The sequence below is a fragment of the Styela clava genome, chromosome 13, assembly GCF_964204865.1.
Source record: "Styela clava chromosome 13, kaStyClav1.hap1.2, whole genome shotgun sequence".
NCBI classification, from domain to species: Eukaryota; Metazoa; Chordata; class Ascidiacea; order Stolidobranchia; family Styelidae; genus Styela; species Styela clava.
The window spans coordinates 14,236,551-14,250,980 of record NC_135262.1 but is presented as its reverse complement, the minus strand read 5'-3'; the positions used below and the strand labels follow the sequence as shown (position 1 = coordinate 14,250,980).

At 34.3% G+C, this 14,430-nt stretch overlaps 1 protein-coding gene across 5 annotated transcripts; it reads right to left on the bottom strand.

The window, feature by feature from the left end:
- Positions 1-3,621: 3,621 nt before the first annotated feature.
- LOC144431377 (uncharacterized) lies at positions 3,622-13,318 on the bottom strand. 5 transcript variants are annotated; one of them, XM_078119445.1, is made up of 10 exons: positions 12,046-13,318; positions 11,375-11,466; positions 10,204-10,291; positions 9,978-10,072; positions 9,642-9,719; positions 8,893-8,987; positions 8,116-8,338; positions 7,272-7,475; positions 6,668-6,837; positions 3,622-6,160 (listed from the first exon to the last, which is right to left on the bottom strand). In XM_078119445.1, exons 8-10 carry the CDS (start codon positions 7,429-7,431, stop codon positions 6,140-6,142), a joined length of 351 nt encoding a protein of 116 aa, XP_077975571.1. In that variant the 5' UTR covers positions 7,432-7,475; positions 8,116-8,338; positions 8,893-8,987; positions 9,642-9,719; positions 9,978-10,072; positions 10,204-10,291; positions 11,375-11,466; positions 12,046-13,318; the 3' UTR covers positions 3,622-6,139. The 5 variants fall into 5 exon arrangements, with proteins under 5 accessions (XP_077975571.1, XP_077975569.1, XP_077975570.1 ...); XM_078119443.1 differs by having other exon boundaries at positions 8,116-8,271; XM_078119444.1 differs by having other exon boundaries at positions 8,116-8,271; positions 11,375-13,318.
- Positions 13,319-14,430: the final 1,112 nt, after the last annotated feature.

Below are 14,430 nucleotides of genomic sequence, written 5' to 3'. Positions count from 1 at the left end.
ACAAGACGCGGCGAGTGGAAGATAAAAGAGAGAATACGATATACAATGAGCAACCGGGGCAAAATCGGCGTCGCCCCGTCGACGTTCGGCGAAGGCTTTGCGAGCGAAAAATGAACCATGTCGGGAGAATATGGCTAGTGTAGACAGTCTGTGCAACCGATATTGAGGTATTTTTCAAATATTTTTTATTATACCGAAAAGCCCCGGTTGGCCCTATTGACGCGCCGCCACTGCTAAAATGTAGTAGAGCTCCAGAGCAAGTGTATTTATAAATAATTATGGCAAACGGCTGGTAACCTCAAATTTAAAAACGCTTCATCTTTCTAATCATAATTTAAAAAATAGTAAAATTCCCAAATTTTATACAACCATTGTTTAACATTTTGCAAGTTTGAACTTTCAAGAAAAGTTGTATTTGATAAAAATTAAATAGTGAATGAAATATTATGGTGGAATCCTCTTATCCCATTGTCTATTCACCCAGAACATGTAGGGAATTGGATAAAAGGAAATATCATTCATGTTAGAGACATTTTTCAAAAAAAATTGTGTTAATGTTGCTCCAAATTTCATTGGTCATGTTGAGTGGAACTCATTGTCTATTGATAGTAAAATTGTTTATGAGAGAAGAATTTTTCGATATCATACTGTGTATAGTAGAAGATTTACTGATAGAATAAAAATTGTTATTAATAACAACTCTATGCGTATAATGTATGAAAAAAAATACTGGCATAATGGACACTGGATAATTTAATTAATAAGGAAGTAATGCATATCTCTCAGGTGTTCCTAGCACCTCGTTATTTCAACATTAGGACTATAATTTTCATACAAAATGTGTTACCAATAATAGGACTAATCAAAATTATATTCGAGCAAGAGGATACTTACCAATCAACCTTGCGAACAATGATCAAATGCAAGCTAAAAGCTGCAATCAAATATATGGAGAAGAAAGAAAATTGAAAAGAAATGAGCGATGAATCATTGATGTGTTACTTGATAAATCTGTTATGCTTAAGTTTGTATAGTGTTATTTCATTTAATTTTCAAAGGTATCTATTTATTGTGGATCAGTGACATGAAATGTTTCCTATTCCTAACAAATTTTTTGAACAAGTCTCTTTTTCCATGCAAATTAATTATTGATAATGGTAATATAATTATATATTGAAATGATGACATGTATCAACTATACTTGACTTTAAATGGGCATGGATGAAATGAGTGCAGTATATATTTTTGATTGATAATTTGGTATTTTATGTCTTTATAACTTCTCTGTTTAATATGACTTTTCAATTGGGGGTAATTAAATAAATGATTAATAATCATGATCTAATTCAGAAACTAATATGAGAATACTATTTTATTTGGGCGCTATCTACCGTAATAAAAAAAATTATGTTAAGCAACTTGAAAATGCTTTGCCCAGGGTCACAAATGAGCTCTGAAGCTTGTTCAGCAGAGAGGGGGGAGGTAACACCACGTATGCGGAAGCGAATGGTTGGACAACAGTGTGCAATGATCCTCTCGCGAGTAAGAAATCAAGAAAAAAAATCAAGTGAGTCGTTCATTCACGTGTTTTCCTTGCATAGCGATTCTGCCTATCTATGCAAGGATAAATCCCAACACAGTGGTCGAAACCTTGTCGTGGTGTGTTGGCTTGTTACCAATATCGACCGGCAGTTTAAATACAAACATGTTACCTCCATAATACCATCTATTCAACCCTCATATTAGGAATAGAATAACTATCCCTTTTCGAAGGGCCAACATCTTATTCGAGTCCGCAGTGGATTCAATTGAGATACAGTTTATTTCGGCCAAAGCATTGTTTTATTAGCGAATTGAAAAGAAAGCAAATAGATCCCAGCATATGTAAAAAAAGCTTTTTTGAAAATGTGTAAGACAATATTCGAACCAACAGGTTAACACCGTATAACATCACTCTTTCTATATTATCGGACAATTCTCCATCACACTGCTTTTCAAAGTGTATTACAAAGTTTCTGAAATATTGTCCACCAGAAACATCTGCACTAAATATTATTGGGATTTTCACAAGCTTCTTTGGAAAATTTAATGTAGATATGCTGAATAAATAACAAGTATTCTGGAGATGAGCACAAGAATGGAAGTGAATCTGATCCTTTGTTCATGAGGGGTACCAACGAGCCTTGAGAATTGTGGCAGGCAGTCTCTGGATGACCGCGGAATTCTTTTTTTTTTACGAAATTGCACCTCCAAGGAATTCTAAGATATCATTTCCAAATCTAGTTATTTCACTCGCAATTTTGTCGGGCGTTTTTCTTTCTTTGTTATCAACTTTTTCTATGATTTCGTTTGATGAATTTGCAGCTTCTGAGCCTGTCAGAACATGAAAGTTGAAGAAATATTTTGTTTTACAACAGTACTTTGGTATCTGACCAACAAATAACTCCTGATTTTTATTGCATCCATTCTTTTAATATAGATACTCTAAAATTTGAGAGCTGCATATTCGAACCTTATCTTAAGCTCTGAGGCCTGAGGGGCTGACTGCATACCAGATAATCTGGAAATATACAGTACCAGTACTTCTGTAGGCCCGGGAATATCTAAATTCTTAGTACTGTGCTATAATCCTGGTATAAACTTTCAATTACTATTCAATAAATCGCAAAAAAGCAGAATTACTATGCCCCTACTCCCACTTTCAGACTTTCACAACTTACGGTACGGTACCGACGCAGGGATGACTGACAGATGCCACGACCCCTACCTTATCCTAATGCCTCAGTATATATTTTCAGTTATTTCCATCAATAAAACCATTCCAAATACGCAAATAAATTTGAAAGGAAATCTTCCACCATAAGCTTCAGTATGTAGCAAACTGATGACGTAGTAACGCATCGCTCATGCGTAGCGAAAGCGCCGTGGGCGAACTATATTCAGTTAACCATGGTACAACCCTTTGTCATAGGGGTAGAAAAACCAACCGGATACCTGGGCATGATAGGTGGAGACTCCATTTCCGGCATCGGTCTACTCCCGCAGTTGTTGTCAGGTGGTGTAACTTTTGACTCAGTGTGCTCTGCCTTGCCACTCAGGTCCTCCTTCATCACATAACTCTGTGGTGCCATTTCGCCTGCCCCTTCAGCCATTCTTCCGGATTCGTTCAAACCGACTTCGGCAGTTTTGCTTTTCACTAATGTCTCAATCACGTTTTCCTGAAGACCATGCAGTGTCACTTGCAGCTCCCTCTTGCCAATCTCTCACATCTTGACTAAGTACCATCACACTGTCATAACACTGTTTTACATCATTCCCAAGTTCATCTACTGCTCCTTCGATCCCTTCTACTCGCGCTTCCATTGTTGTCCATTTAGCCTCCAGTACCTTCATTCGAGCAACGAAGTCATCCTCTCTCTTCATTTGAGCGTTCTTTCTATTTTTGCGTGGCATGTTATGTTTAGAAGATGTCCTGGCGCGCTCTCGCCAAATTTTGTAGCGTACCGGCAGTCTATGTAATAATTATCCATGTTCAGAATATCTTCCAATATGACCTGACGTCAAGTTTCCTTTCAATATTCACTTCAATTTATACTATTTTGTTCTATTTATTAATTACAATCTTAATACAACCAAACACTCCAATGAAATCAATGAAACAAAAAGCATACAATAAAAATAACAAATACCAGGCAGTACAATATGAGAAAACAATAAAAATTAAAGACGGACCCTGAAATCGAAGACAACTTTCAATAGCAGCCAAAATAACCCATATAATCCGGTACACTAAACCAGCTACTTACAATTTGCAAAATAGTCTGAGAATAAGATAAGATTTTTTAGGAAAATATTTTATTTCGATTCATTCGCAAAAACAAAATAAACATATATACACAAAAGATGAAGGCGAAGAATCTGGAAAGTGAACAAAACCTAATAAAATAGGTTTAAAACGTATTAAACGCGTTCACTTACCAAAGAAGAAAGAAACGAGTCACAAACACAAACAAATAAACATGAATATTGACGGCAGTCATTACTCAGGCGTTTCACTTGGTAATCAGGTTGCGTGCAATCTTTTCAAAAACAAAAAAGTGAATTATATATCCGCTGTGCGTGTGATGCGGCATGTAAACAAACAGTCCGAAAAATCCTAGTAGGAGGTGCGAATGCATGTTTCCGTTCCATGCTCAAACATATATCTAGTAAAATCTACTAAAACGTTAACACACCAATGTAAAAATCGATCGTAAAAATCGAATTTTCAAATATCAGTTCGTGCAGTTTAACCGTAGTAGTATATATTTACGGTTTAACATTTGTATATCCGGTCTTCTCCATATTTGAGCAGAGCATAATTTCGTCCATCACAAAATCTTCCATTTTGCACCCATGTTGCACATTTCCAGTCCATCATTAAAAAATCTGGTATTTCTGTTATTTGTTTATTGATGTCACTAAGTCTGGGTTTCACTTCTCGAATGCATATCTTCGGCTCGAGGTAGCCACGTCCGCACGCGACGGCGGTCGGTAATAACCCATGACGGGCACTTTAAAACAACCACAAACAATTCCACAGGTGCACAAGATTTGAACAGCGCTGTTGATAGCCAATTTCAAGAATAAACTAAAAATACAACGCCGAAACAACTGTAATTGCACTGTACCGGTACTAAAACAATAATATCATCCTACTGTCTAGCATCAAAATATCTAACACTCCCAATCCAATAGTCATAAAACCAAGAGAAACATCTTTGATAACCTACTTGAGACTTAGAGGCACTTTTACAGATATAAAATACCATTAAACACTCGAAATCTAACTGGAACAATCACAACTGCACTGCTGCAAACCACAGCATAGACTAACAGGATACTTAAAAACAGATCGACAGTGTCACAGCGCCCTCAGGGTCTTCAGTGTTAAAAATACAAAATATGGCAATATTATCACATGACATCATTTAAAAGACAAGAGAGCTATGCTCAAATATATGGACACGTAGCGCCACGCAATGGCAATAATTTTGATGACGTCATAGCGAAAAAAAAAGTATTAGCCTTCTGGAGAAAAATTTTATCTTTAACCACTGAAAGTTTCAAAGCAATTGGTCCAGTATTCGAAGAGAAAAGCGACTTTTTAAAAACGTTTCATAGAACAACAACAACAACATAATATTGAAACGATCGTTATGTCCACTACGTGTCCAATAAAACAAGGGTCGTCACACAAGAAATACAATGGTACTGTACAGTAAAATTCTTTAAAGTCTCTGCTGGAAATATGCTTAGTTCTAGCACGACTGGAGTTCAATATATTACCCATATAAATTGCCGAATGTTCATGTATTGTAAACTTTCTGCAATAAAATCATTCAATTTATTTAATATATCATTCCGTAAAGAATAAGTTGCAAATGTTACAAAGTTGAAAAATCGAATAGTAAATTTTGTTTCAGTAGCAAATTTGTTTCCATAGAAAAACTGGTTCACGTGAGCTGCTGTTGAGTAGGGCTGGGCATTTCGAATCGAATATTCGAATCGAATCGAATAGTAAATTATTCGAATCGGTTCAGACTGGAATTTCGAATCGCCGCCATCTTGTTTTTATCTTTCCGCTAATGGTCGAGGTGAATTCCCCAATTTTTTTTCATTGAAGTCATATTTTTTCAACGAAATTCTAACATATGACTATTTTCTGTAGTGAGTTATTGATAAAACGTGTTTGTTATTCTGTGTGAACGCTCGGTAATCTATCTGAGTGATTTATTTTATGTCATCAGTAATTCATTTGTTGAGAGGACCAATTACTATGATAAAGTCGCTTACAATTTTATATTTTCAAGTATTCGAGATTCGATTCCATTCGAAAAAATTATTCGATTCGATTCTGAAATCACAAGGTATTCGAAAATGCCCAGCTCTACTGTTGAGTCCAAGTCACCAAAAGCAGATGCAGAACAGAGCTGATTGAAAAAACCCAATAACCATTGTATTGATTGCAATCAACAATGGGACGATTGGTCTTTTGGTCGTAGAATTCAGGAGGACATCCAGGACACCGGACTCGACAATGAGCTGTACTTTGGATAAGAAGCAACAAAGCATCCTCTGCTACAAAGACCAACCACGGTTATTCCAGGCTTACAAGTTGCTAAACACAAAATATAATACAGTTATAAAACCAGATGTGAAAAAATATATTATAAATAGAAATGAACAAATTGCACAATAGCACAAAAATATTGAAATCTTTTCAACCATTTGAGCATTAATTCAAGAACGAAACGATACCAAATGCACTAATCTTTTAACACTTTATTGTGGTTTAATTTTATAATGTTGCATGGGTACGCAAAGTCAACATTTGCCGAATTAGGAGAAAATACAATAATATTTTTTTCCTATATTGACGTTGGATTGGTTATATTATAGAAGTAAAAAATATATGAAATAATAAAAATTTATGTAAAGGTCACTGATTACCGCTGAATACACCTGTAATTTTGGGCAAAAAATTACAATTGTAACAACTGCGTGGGCGGAAAAGCATACTTCGTCATTTGAAGTCAAGTAAACACAGGTAAGGTATATATAGTGGAGAACATTTGTATATACTGGTTTCAATAACTTTAAGTTGAGGCAAAGACAAAATAAATACCTTCTTCTCTGCACTGTACTCTTCGTCCAAATCGATCGAAAAACTGTAATAGCATGTTGGTCCGCAACCGTACACACGACACTGAGCTTGTGGGAAGTTTGCACATCCAACTCCGTCACACATATATCCAGCACAATTTGGGTTTGGTGGAGTGTGAGGTGGACAACCACCTGAGCAGTTACAATATGACAAAGTAAGCTAAAGTAGTTACAGAATTGCACTGAACACAAATATATTTTACAGACATAAAACATTTCCCACGGCTTCAGAGACTGGACTGACAGAGAAAAAGATAATCTATTTTATTATTTTTTTTTATATAATGATAAATTATCTGTAGTAGAATTGGTTGGAATGAGCGAACCGGGAACTTGTATATTTGATGATAAGATATAAACAAGATAATTTATTTTAAAGAATTTATTCTGAGCCATGGTATAAGAAAATGACAACACACAGGACCAAATTTCAGCTATAATTGATGTCACGTTTGTGGGAGTATCGTCACAAATGCAATCATGCAAAGCTAAAGTACATAAATCCATTAAAAATAACTTTTTATACAAAGAAAATAAGTTAGAAAAACATAAAACCAGTCACTTACAATGAATACTTTCTTTCTTATTATAGGGGTTATAGTAATGTGCTGTACATTCATTGCAGCCTGTTCCACAAAACGCATTGAGATATCTTGGACAAGTTGAATAATAACATGCATTGAAATTTTTACCACATCTTGGGCATACTGGTCCGGGGCGCTTCATGGAGGTAGCCAGCAATAGACCAAGCAATGCCTTTTTATCTAAATCTGAAAATTTGTAAAAAAGAAATATGTTATAATTCAGTTAGAATTTATATTATTATATCTATTTATTTTCATAAACCTAGTTTCGCTTGGCTCGATAAACTAGGGCTAACACAAAGTAAACTCAAAGGTTAGTCCGCAGGAGAAATGAATCGGATGAATTTGAATCCAAACTTTATGTGAAGTTTGTGGTGTATACATATGAGATCACCTCGTATATGTGGTATTTCAGAGACCTTTAAATTTGCGTTGTTTTATCTGAAAGCATTTGCGTTATTTTATCTGAAAGCTTGCTACCTTTGGCTCTTAAATCAAAGTTTAGCTGCTATGCTTCATCATAAGCATAATAATAATATTAATAAGTGCCAAGAGATTTGGAAGACATAGGATTTTCAGTAAATATCTATACCATTGGTGAAATATATTTGCTCTTTAGAGTCTCAGATGCAATATTGGTTACATACATAAATTTAATTTAAGTCTCAAAAACTGCATCAATTCAAAATATTAATTAGGCATTTATTTAAAAAAAAAATTGAGCACAATCAAATCAGATTAACGTTTCTGTGTTGCGAGCCATTTTCAATTGCATTTTATAGTAAAGAACACAAAAAGATAAATACCGAATTGACGTTTTACTTACTAAGTAAGGGCTTTTTGGAAGAAACCTTGATTTTTTTGCATGTAAGTCCACACGAACTTTGACAACAAACTTCGGATTCATCACAGTCAAGATTGTTGTTACAATTATCAGCACAAGCTAGAGGATCGAGTGCATCTTCACACTATGGATCAAACACTGCAAAACCACACATTAGTAGGCTAATTACTGTGGTATATTTTTACAGCATAATGAAAAAATAGAACTGTACATGAAGGGTATAGTATCAAATCACGAATGGAATTTCTAAGTGAAATGGAATTTCAAAGTGAAATGGGAGGAGTGGTATAGGATATCCGGTAGCAACATCTTCAATGCATTCAGACACAGAGATAAAAGCATTGAAAAATATTTATTGGACAAAAAGGTTACGACATGATTTCTTTTAACAAAGCAAGGTAATTTTTCAAAAATGCTTTCGTTTCGACTCTGAAACGACTCTGACCACCACTGACAAGAGATGTAACCCGAGCAACTTCAGTGTGGAAGCGCAAAATGCCAATAATTAATATCATATGAGATTAAAATTAGAATAAACATCAAATAGTTTGAGTTAACCCACTATGACAAAAACATTATCTTGGACCTTGCTAAACATTATTCCAATGAAGGTTGTAAGGATACCTACGTCTTACTTTCTGATCTTAAGATGACCGACTCCGAAAAGCATATTTCTTTAATTCATACACAAATGAAATAAAATTGCCCTGTATGCTGAAACCCTGGGCCAAGTTATTAGTAAATTAGAATAATACTTACTCTTGCATTCTGGTACTGGATTAGACCATTCTCCGCTGGCTAAACAGGTTATCTCTTCAGCTCCATAGAGTGTGAGTGGAAAACTGCACGTGAACCTTTTCAAAAACAATACACAATTGGTTGTAGTCGTGGATTGCTTTTACAGTGCTTATTAGTAATTACATAACGTGAGTTGGTAGACTTTGAAAACTATTTGTATTTGATCACATACCTTTATCCAAAATGCCATGTAAATTGGAAATACAAAATACAAATATTGGGTTTCGTGATAGAAACATAAAACATCTATATTATCAGAATCAACACCAGCTGTTAACTAAATTCAATTTAAATAATAGATTATATTAATCAATTTTAAAAAGAAATTTGTTTTACAATCGATGTGTAATAGAGAAGAGATTACAAACGTGTTTTGTGTAATACCATTCTTAAAAAATAATATGATTAAATGATTGTATTTTAAAAATGGTTCCACATATATATATATATGCATTAACACAAGTTTCTAATTTCTCAAATAGTTGGTTCTGTATTTATGTAGTCATCCATACATGCAAAAATCTGTAAACATTGTGACGAATTCTGTATAATTGTTAATCAATTTTTAATTAAGAAGTGAAATCAAGCTTGTCTCAATGAAATGCAAGCCTAACAAAGTTGTGATATTTGCCTAATATCTTGAAAATTTAAAAGGTGTCGAAAGCAATAATCCACAAAAACGACGAGACAATGCATTGATTTATACTTACATGCACGTGCTGCTATATTCGTTTTTTCTGTGCACTTAACAGTTCCATCATCAAAAGACAGGGATGAACAAAAAACGTCTAAAACCAAGTTCGATTACTTTGATAATTTGCTTTGTTATCTTTTATCTATCCATAATTTTCTTTGTTGTTCATTACACAAATCGGTTTTATGATTTTATGGAGAGCTCATATGTATTTTAATTTAATCACTTCTAAGATTGCCTGATTGATGATATATCGTAATTGTTCAGACACAAGCATAGTAAGGAGTAAGGGGTTACGAAGCTTTAATCAACTTATTTGGCACTAAAAAATATAGAACATGTATATAAATACCCTTGCATGTCGGTACAATACCATCCCATTCTTCAATTTCCTGGCATTTCAAAACTGCCTTTCCCGTCAAATCGTATCCATCGTCACAAGTAAAACTTAAACAATTAAAATCAAGAAAATATTAAAAATCGAAATAATTATTTTTGGATACAAAACAAAACTATGGCCTATTTTGTTAGGTAGTTATGTAATATTTAACTGAAATAATACTGTTTCTGTTACTTACCAACAAGTACTATCATAACCAAGATCAGGGGGGTCACAATAAATTGTTCCAGGTTGATTGCTAAAATCGAGAGCGCCGCACTTGATTTCTGATAAAGTAAAGATTATTCAAGTATATATTGAGATGTTTCACACGGAATATCTTGTGTAAAAATTGATTTAAATAAAAAAAAATGGTGTTGTGATTCAGTACTATAGGGGATTAACGTAGCCTCCCAACTCTGTGTGTTCACACTCCCGTGGGCACATGTTCACTAAATGCCATAAGTACTTCTAGTTGTGTGGCACAAACATTTTTGCATATGTTATTCCTAACCCCCACATGGCTACGTCATCCAAAGATTACGTCACTACGACGTCACAATCACGCCATAGAGCTTGCCAAAAAGGGTACAATTGCTCGAAATGGCATCTCCGCTGACGATAACGCACTCGTTCGCTAACGCTAGCGATCTCTCTTATATCGGGATCGTTACGCGGAACAACGAGAGAAATAGCTTGCTTGGTTTTGAGTGTTCGTCTGCACACTTTGTACGATGATTCGTATACTTTGACAAACCTTATTTTGTCACTGTGACGTTGAGGTGATTTGATTTTTGGATGACGTAATCAGGTGGAGCTTAGAAATGACATATGCGAAAATGGTTATGCCACGCCAACTAGAACTACTTGACGGCGTTTAGTGAACTATCCCCGTATATTATAATGCCAGATGTCCGCAAAATTGTAAATTTGCACAATCAAATTGAATCCACACGGATATATTAAAATATACAATTGAACCTCATTAATACAGTTAGTTATACGGTCGAAATCCAAAAACATTAATCCACACAAAACTTGAAAAATCTTATATTTTAACTCCCGGACGTAAACCCGGAAACACGTAGCAAATTGCTCGATACAATAAACGTATTGCCCAGGCTTTTCGCTTCTCGCGATAAGTCTTTACCAAGGAAATTGAGCACTGAATATTGAACTTAAATACTATTGATACAAATGGGTTAAATAACATTATAGTCCATAGTTATATCCACATTCGCTACACTACAGAATTTGTTATAACAACAATGCACTTAGAAAACTGGATATCAACCCACTAATACCTAATATAAAGTTTTTGATTTTAGAAAATTGCAATGCAAGATTATTTAAAATAAAACCAGGCTTACTAGAGCATTCCAGAGAAGGTTGGCTCCATTCTCCATTGAAGATACATTCCGAATTAGATTGCTTTGGTTTGTAACCCACGTAACACACGACACTGAGTACAAAAAAGTATTATTATATTTTGTCTAATTATTCATCCAAAATTTTAGTTCTAGTACGCAGTGAGATGCCTAATACTTTTCTATTTTTTCAAAGAAATATCGACATAGTTACATAAATAGACCTAATCATAGAAGCGGTATGATTCTTTCACCAATATAAAATTGAATATGCTAAATATGTATAGATTGTCTTGCAAAATTTCTGGCATAATTAATTCCAATGTCTAAATAAAGGATCATCATTAAGAAGAGTAAAACGATATTATTAAGGAAGACACGTACTGAAAGTGCATATTATAAAATTTTGAAATTTAGTATATACCAATTCGGGCGCTCCGAAAGTATTCGTACCAAGATGACGCACAATCTGAACAATTCTAACACGGTACACATATTATGTTCAGGTCGTGCGCCATCTTAGAGCACCCCAATTCCATTGCCAACAAAATTATTTTATCAATAGTAATACTAGGCATTTCAAGTACAGTGCTTTACAAAATTATAAGACCCACCGTAAGCTTACAGTAATCAACAAAAAGATAAATAGAAAGAAAATATGAAGAAGGACTAACATGTTTAATCCTTGTTATAATCTTCATTGCATTGCTCTAGGGCTGATTATGATTAAAAAATAAATACTCTATACCAGCGGTTCCCAAACTATGGGTCGCGACCAACTGGTAGGTCGCAAAAGGAATCTTAGTGGGTCGTAAAAAGATGAAGAAAGTTTTGATTAATTATACTAGTTATTAGGATCGGTGGCGACTTGAATACGTAAATCTTCAAAAACAAAATAAATTAAATTGAATTTAAATTCTAATCTGTGAAAGTTTCCTTTTTACGATCTTCTCAAAGGGACAAAATTTGCTATACAAAGGATGACTATGTGGCTTTTTTACGCATAGCAGTTTTGTACAGCACTTCTTACCGTGTTTCCCAAAAATTTAGACAGGATTTAGATTTATTTTCTTTGAAGAATAACACCATGGTTTTTATTGGAAGAGGTCTTTTGTGCTCATTTATCAAAAATAAAATTACATTGTAGAAAATCACGAGATTTTTCAAAAACATTATATAAAACCGACATTCAATGTTTTTATTTGTATTTGCTATACAAAAATTAAGTGACAAATATCATAATTGTGATTGTGACATCACACAATCCTGAATAATGATGATCTTCACCTTACTTCAGGTCATTGAACCTTTCCTCTCCCACACATTTTAAATTTATTTTAAGGGTAGGGTTTAATTAAAATCATTTTAAAAACTCAAATTAGGTCTTATTTTCAGGCCAGGTCTTATTTTCGAGGAAATACGGTAGTTTTGCAATGATAAGCCATTGCTGTGTTCTGTGTTATGACATAAAAAGTTAAATGGGTCGCCATAAGCTGTGGTAATAAATAGTGGGTCCCAACTCTAAAAAGTTTGTGAACCACTGCTCTATACACATTACTATGCTTCTAATAATATTAACCGCGTCTCGCCAAGAGTGACAAACAGAACAAACTCTGTACTTCTGTTGTTGCCTGGAAAACGCTACTATCTTATGCCTGTACCTTCCCTTAACGCAAATAATATTAATTGCAAAGGAAAATGTATTTATGCCTATCTAAATCGTACGATTGACGTAAAGCTTGTAAAATATTATGCCTCGCTGATTAACAAATAAATACGCTCAGACTGTGAAGTAAACTTAATATAAATGTCTGTTACCATCATTATTAGTGTATTTAAGTTAATCCTTCGTCCGGTACTTTACATTGGAGCGTTTTCGCCTGCGGGGCATACTAGGCCCCAGTTTTGAATTACGTAAGTCTGTTTATGGTAAAATTATCAACTGTAACCAACGGATTTAACACCAGACCAAAGATAGACGACGATATCGTGATATATTATCGATAATGGGTGATTGATCTACTACTTTTATCCTCAGTTAATGACGCCTGGAAATATACGGTTCATGCATGACTGTCAACAGATTACTAAATGATAAACAGATTCTTTCATGGTCAAGTTCGAGACTCTGATTATGCCAATAATTGGGACTATAATTAAATAATTAATCTTTCACATGTGGCAATTAGTGGGGTTTAAAAAATTGAACATTGATTATCGCATTATGTTAAAAATACAAATCACCGATTCATGGCTCAAGCTCAAAGCTATACGATTAAAAATAATTGAAAATTACAGAAAAATTGCCTATGACTTGAGTTGATATAATAAAACTGTATCAAAAGGTTGCCTATTATCGACAGGGAAAGGACTCGGAATTATCTATTATTTTATTTCGCGATAATTCAACACTAATGTTACACTGATCTGGAATTTAAATTTACAAAATGGACGAAGTTAAACTTTTGTGATAGCATCCAGTTTCATTGTTTTTGTACAATTTAGTATTCCAAAGAAGAGGGTAGTATAACTTCTTTAGCAAATTGGTATACACCTACGAAAGTCATCGTCAAGGACTTACTGTGCGGCGTGCGCTTCTGTTAACCTTGGCAAATGCGAATGCGCATTTATGCCGCATTGAGGGAAATAACTTCTGATTCTCGGTTTAAAATTTCGACTCCCAACTCAAACTACGGAAAACAAGAAAACCTGCGCATGCAAGCCTTCAATATACTGTTGAAAACGCTCAGTGAACTTGATGCTTATCAAGTTTTTCGCCTCCGACTTCTACGCCATATAGCTTGGTTTATGTGGTATTTTTTACAATCGTTAGGTGACAGCAAATTTCGTTTTCTGTATCATTTTCCCTTCCTCGTTTATTCTTAAGTTTACACTGGTTCCACTTTCTTGAAATATGTATTTCACACAGAAAGTACTAAAAAATTGTACTAATTTATTCTCAATTATTTACCTTATATTTGCGTTATTTCGTATTTCCCTCATTAAATTTTAAAGAAATATAATTGTCTTTTAGCGTAACTTTCTCTCAACGTTGTGCT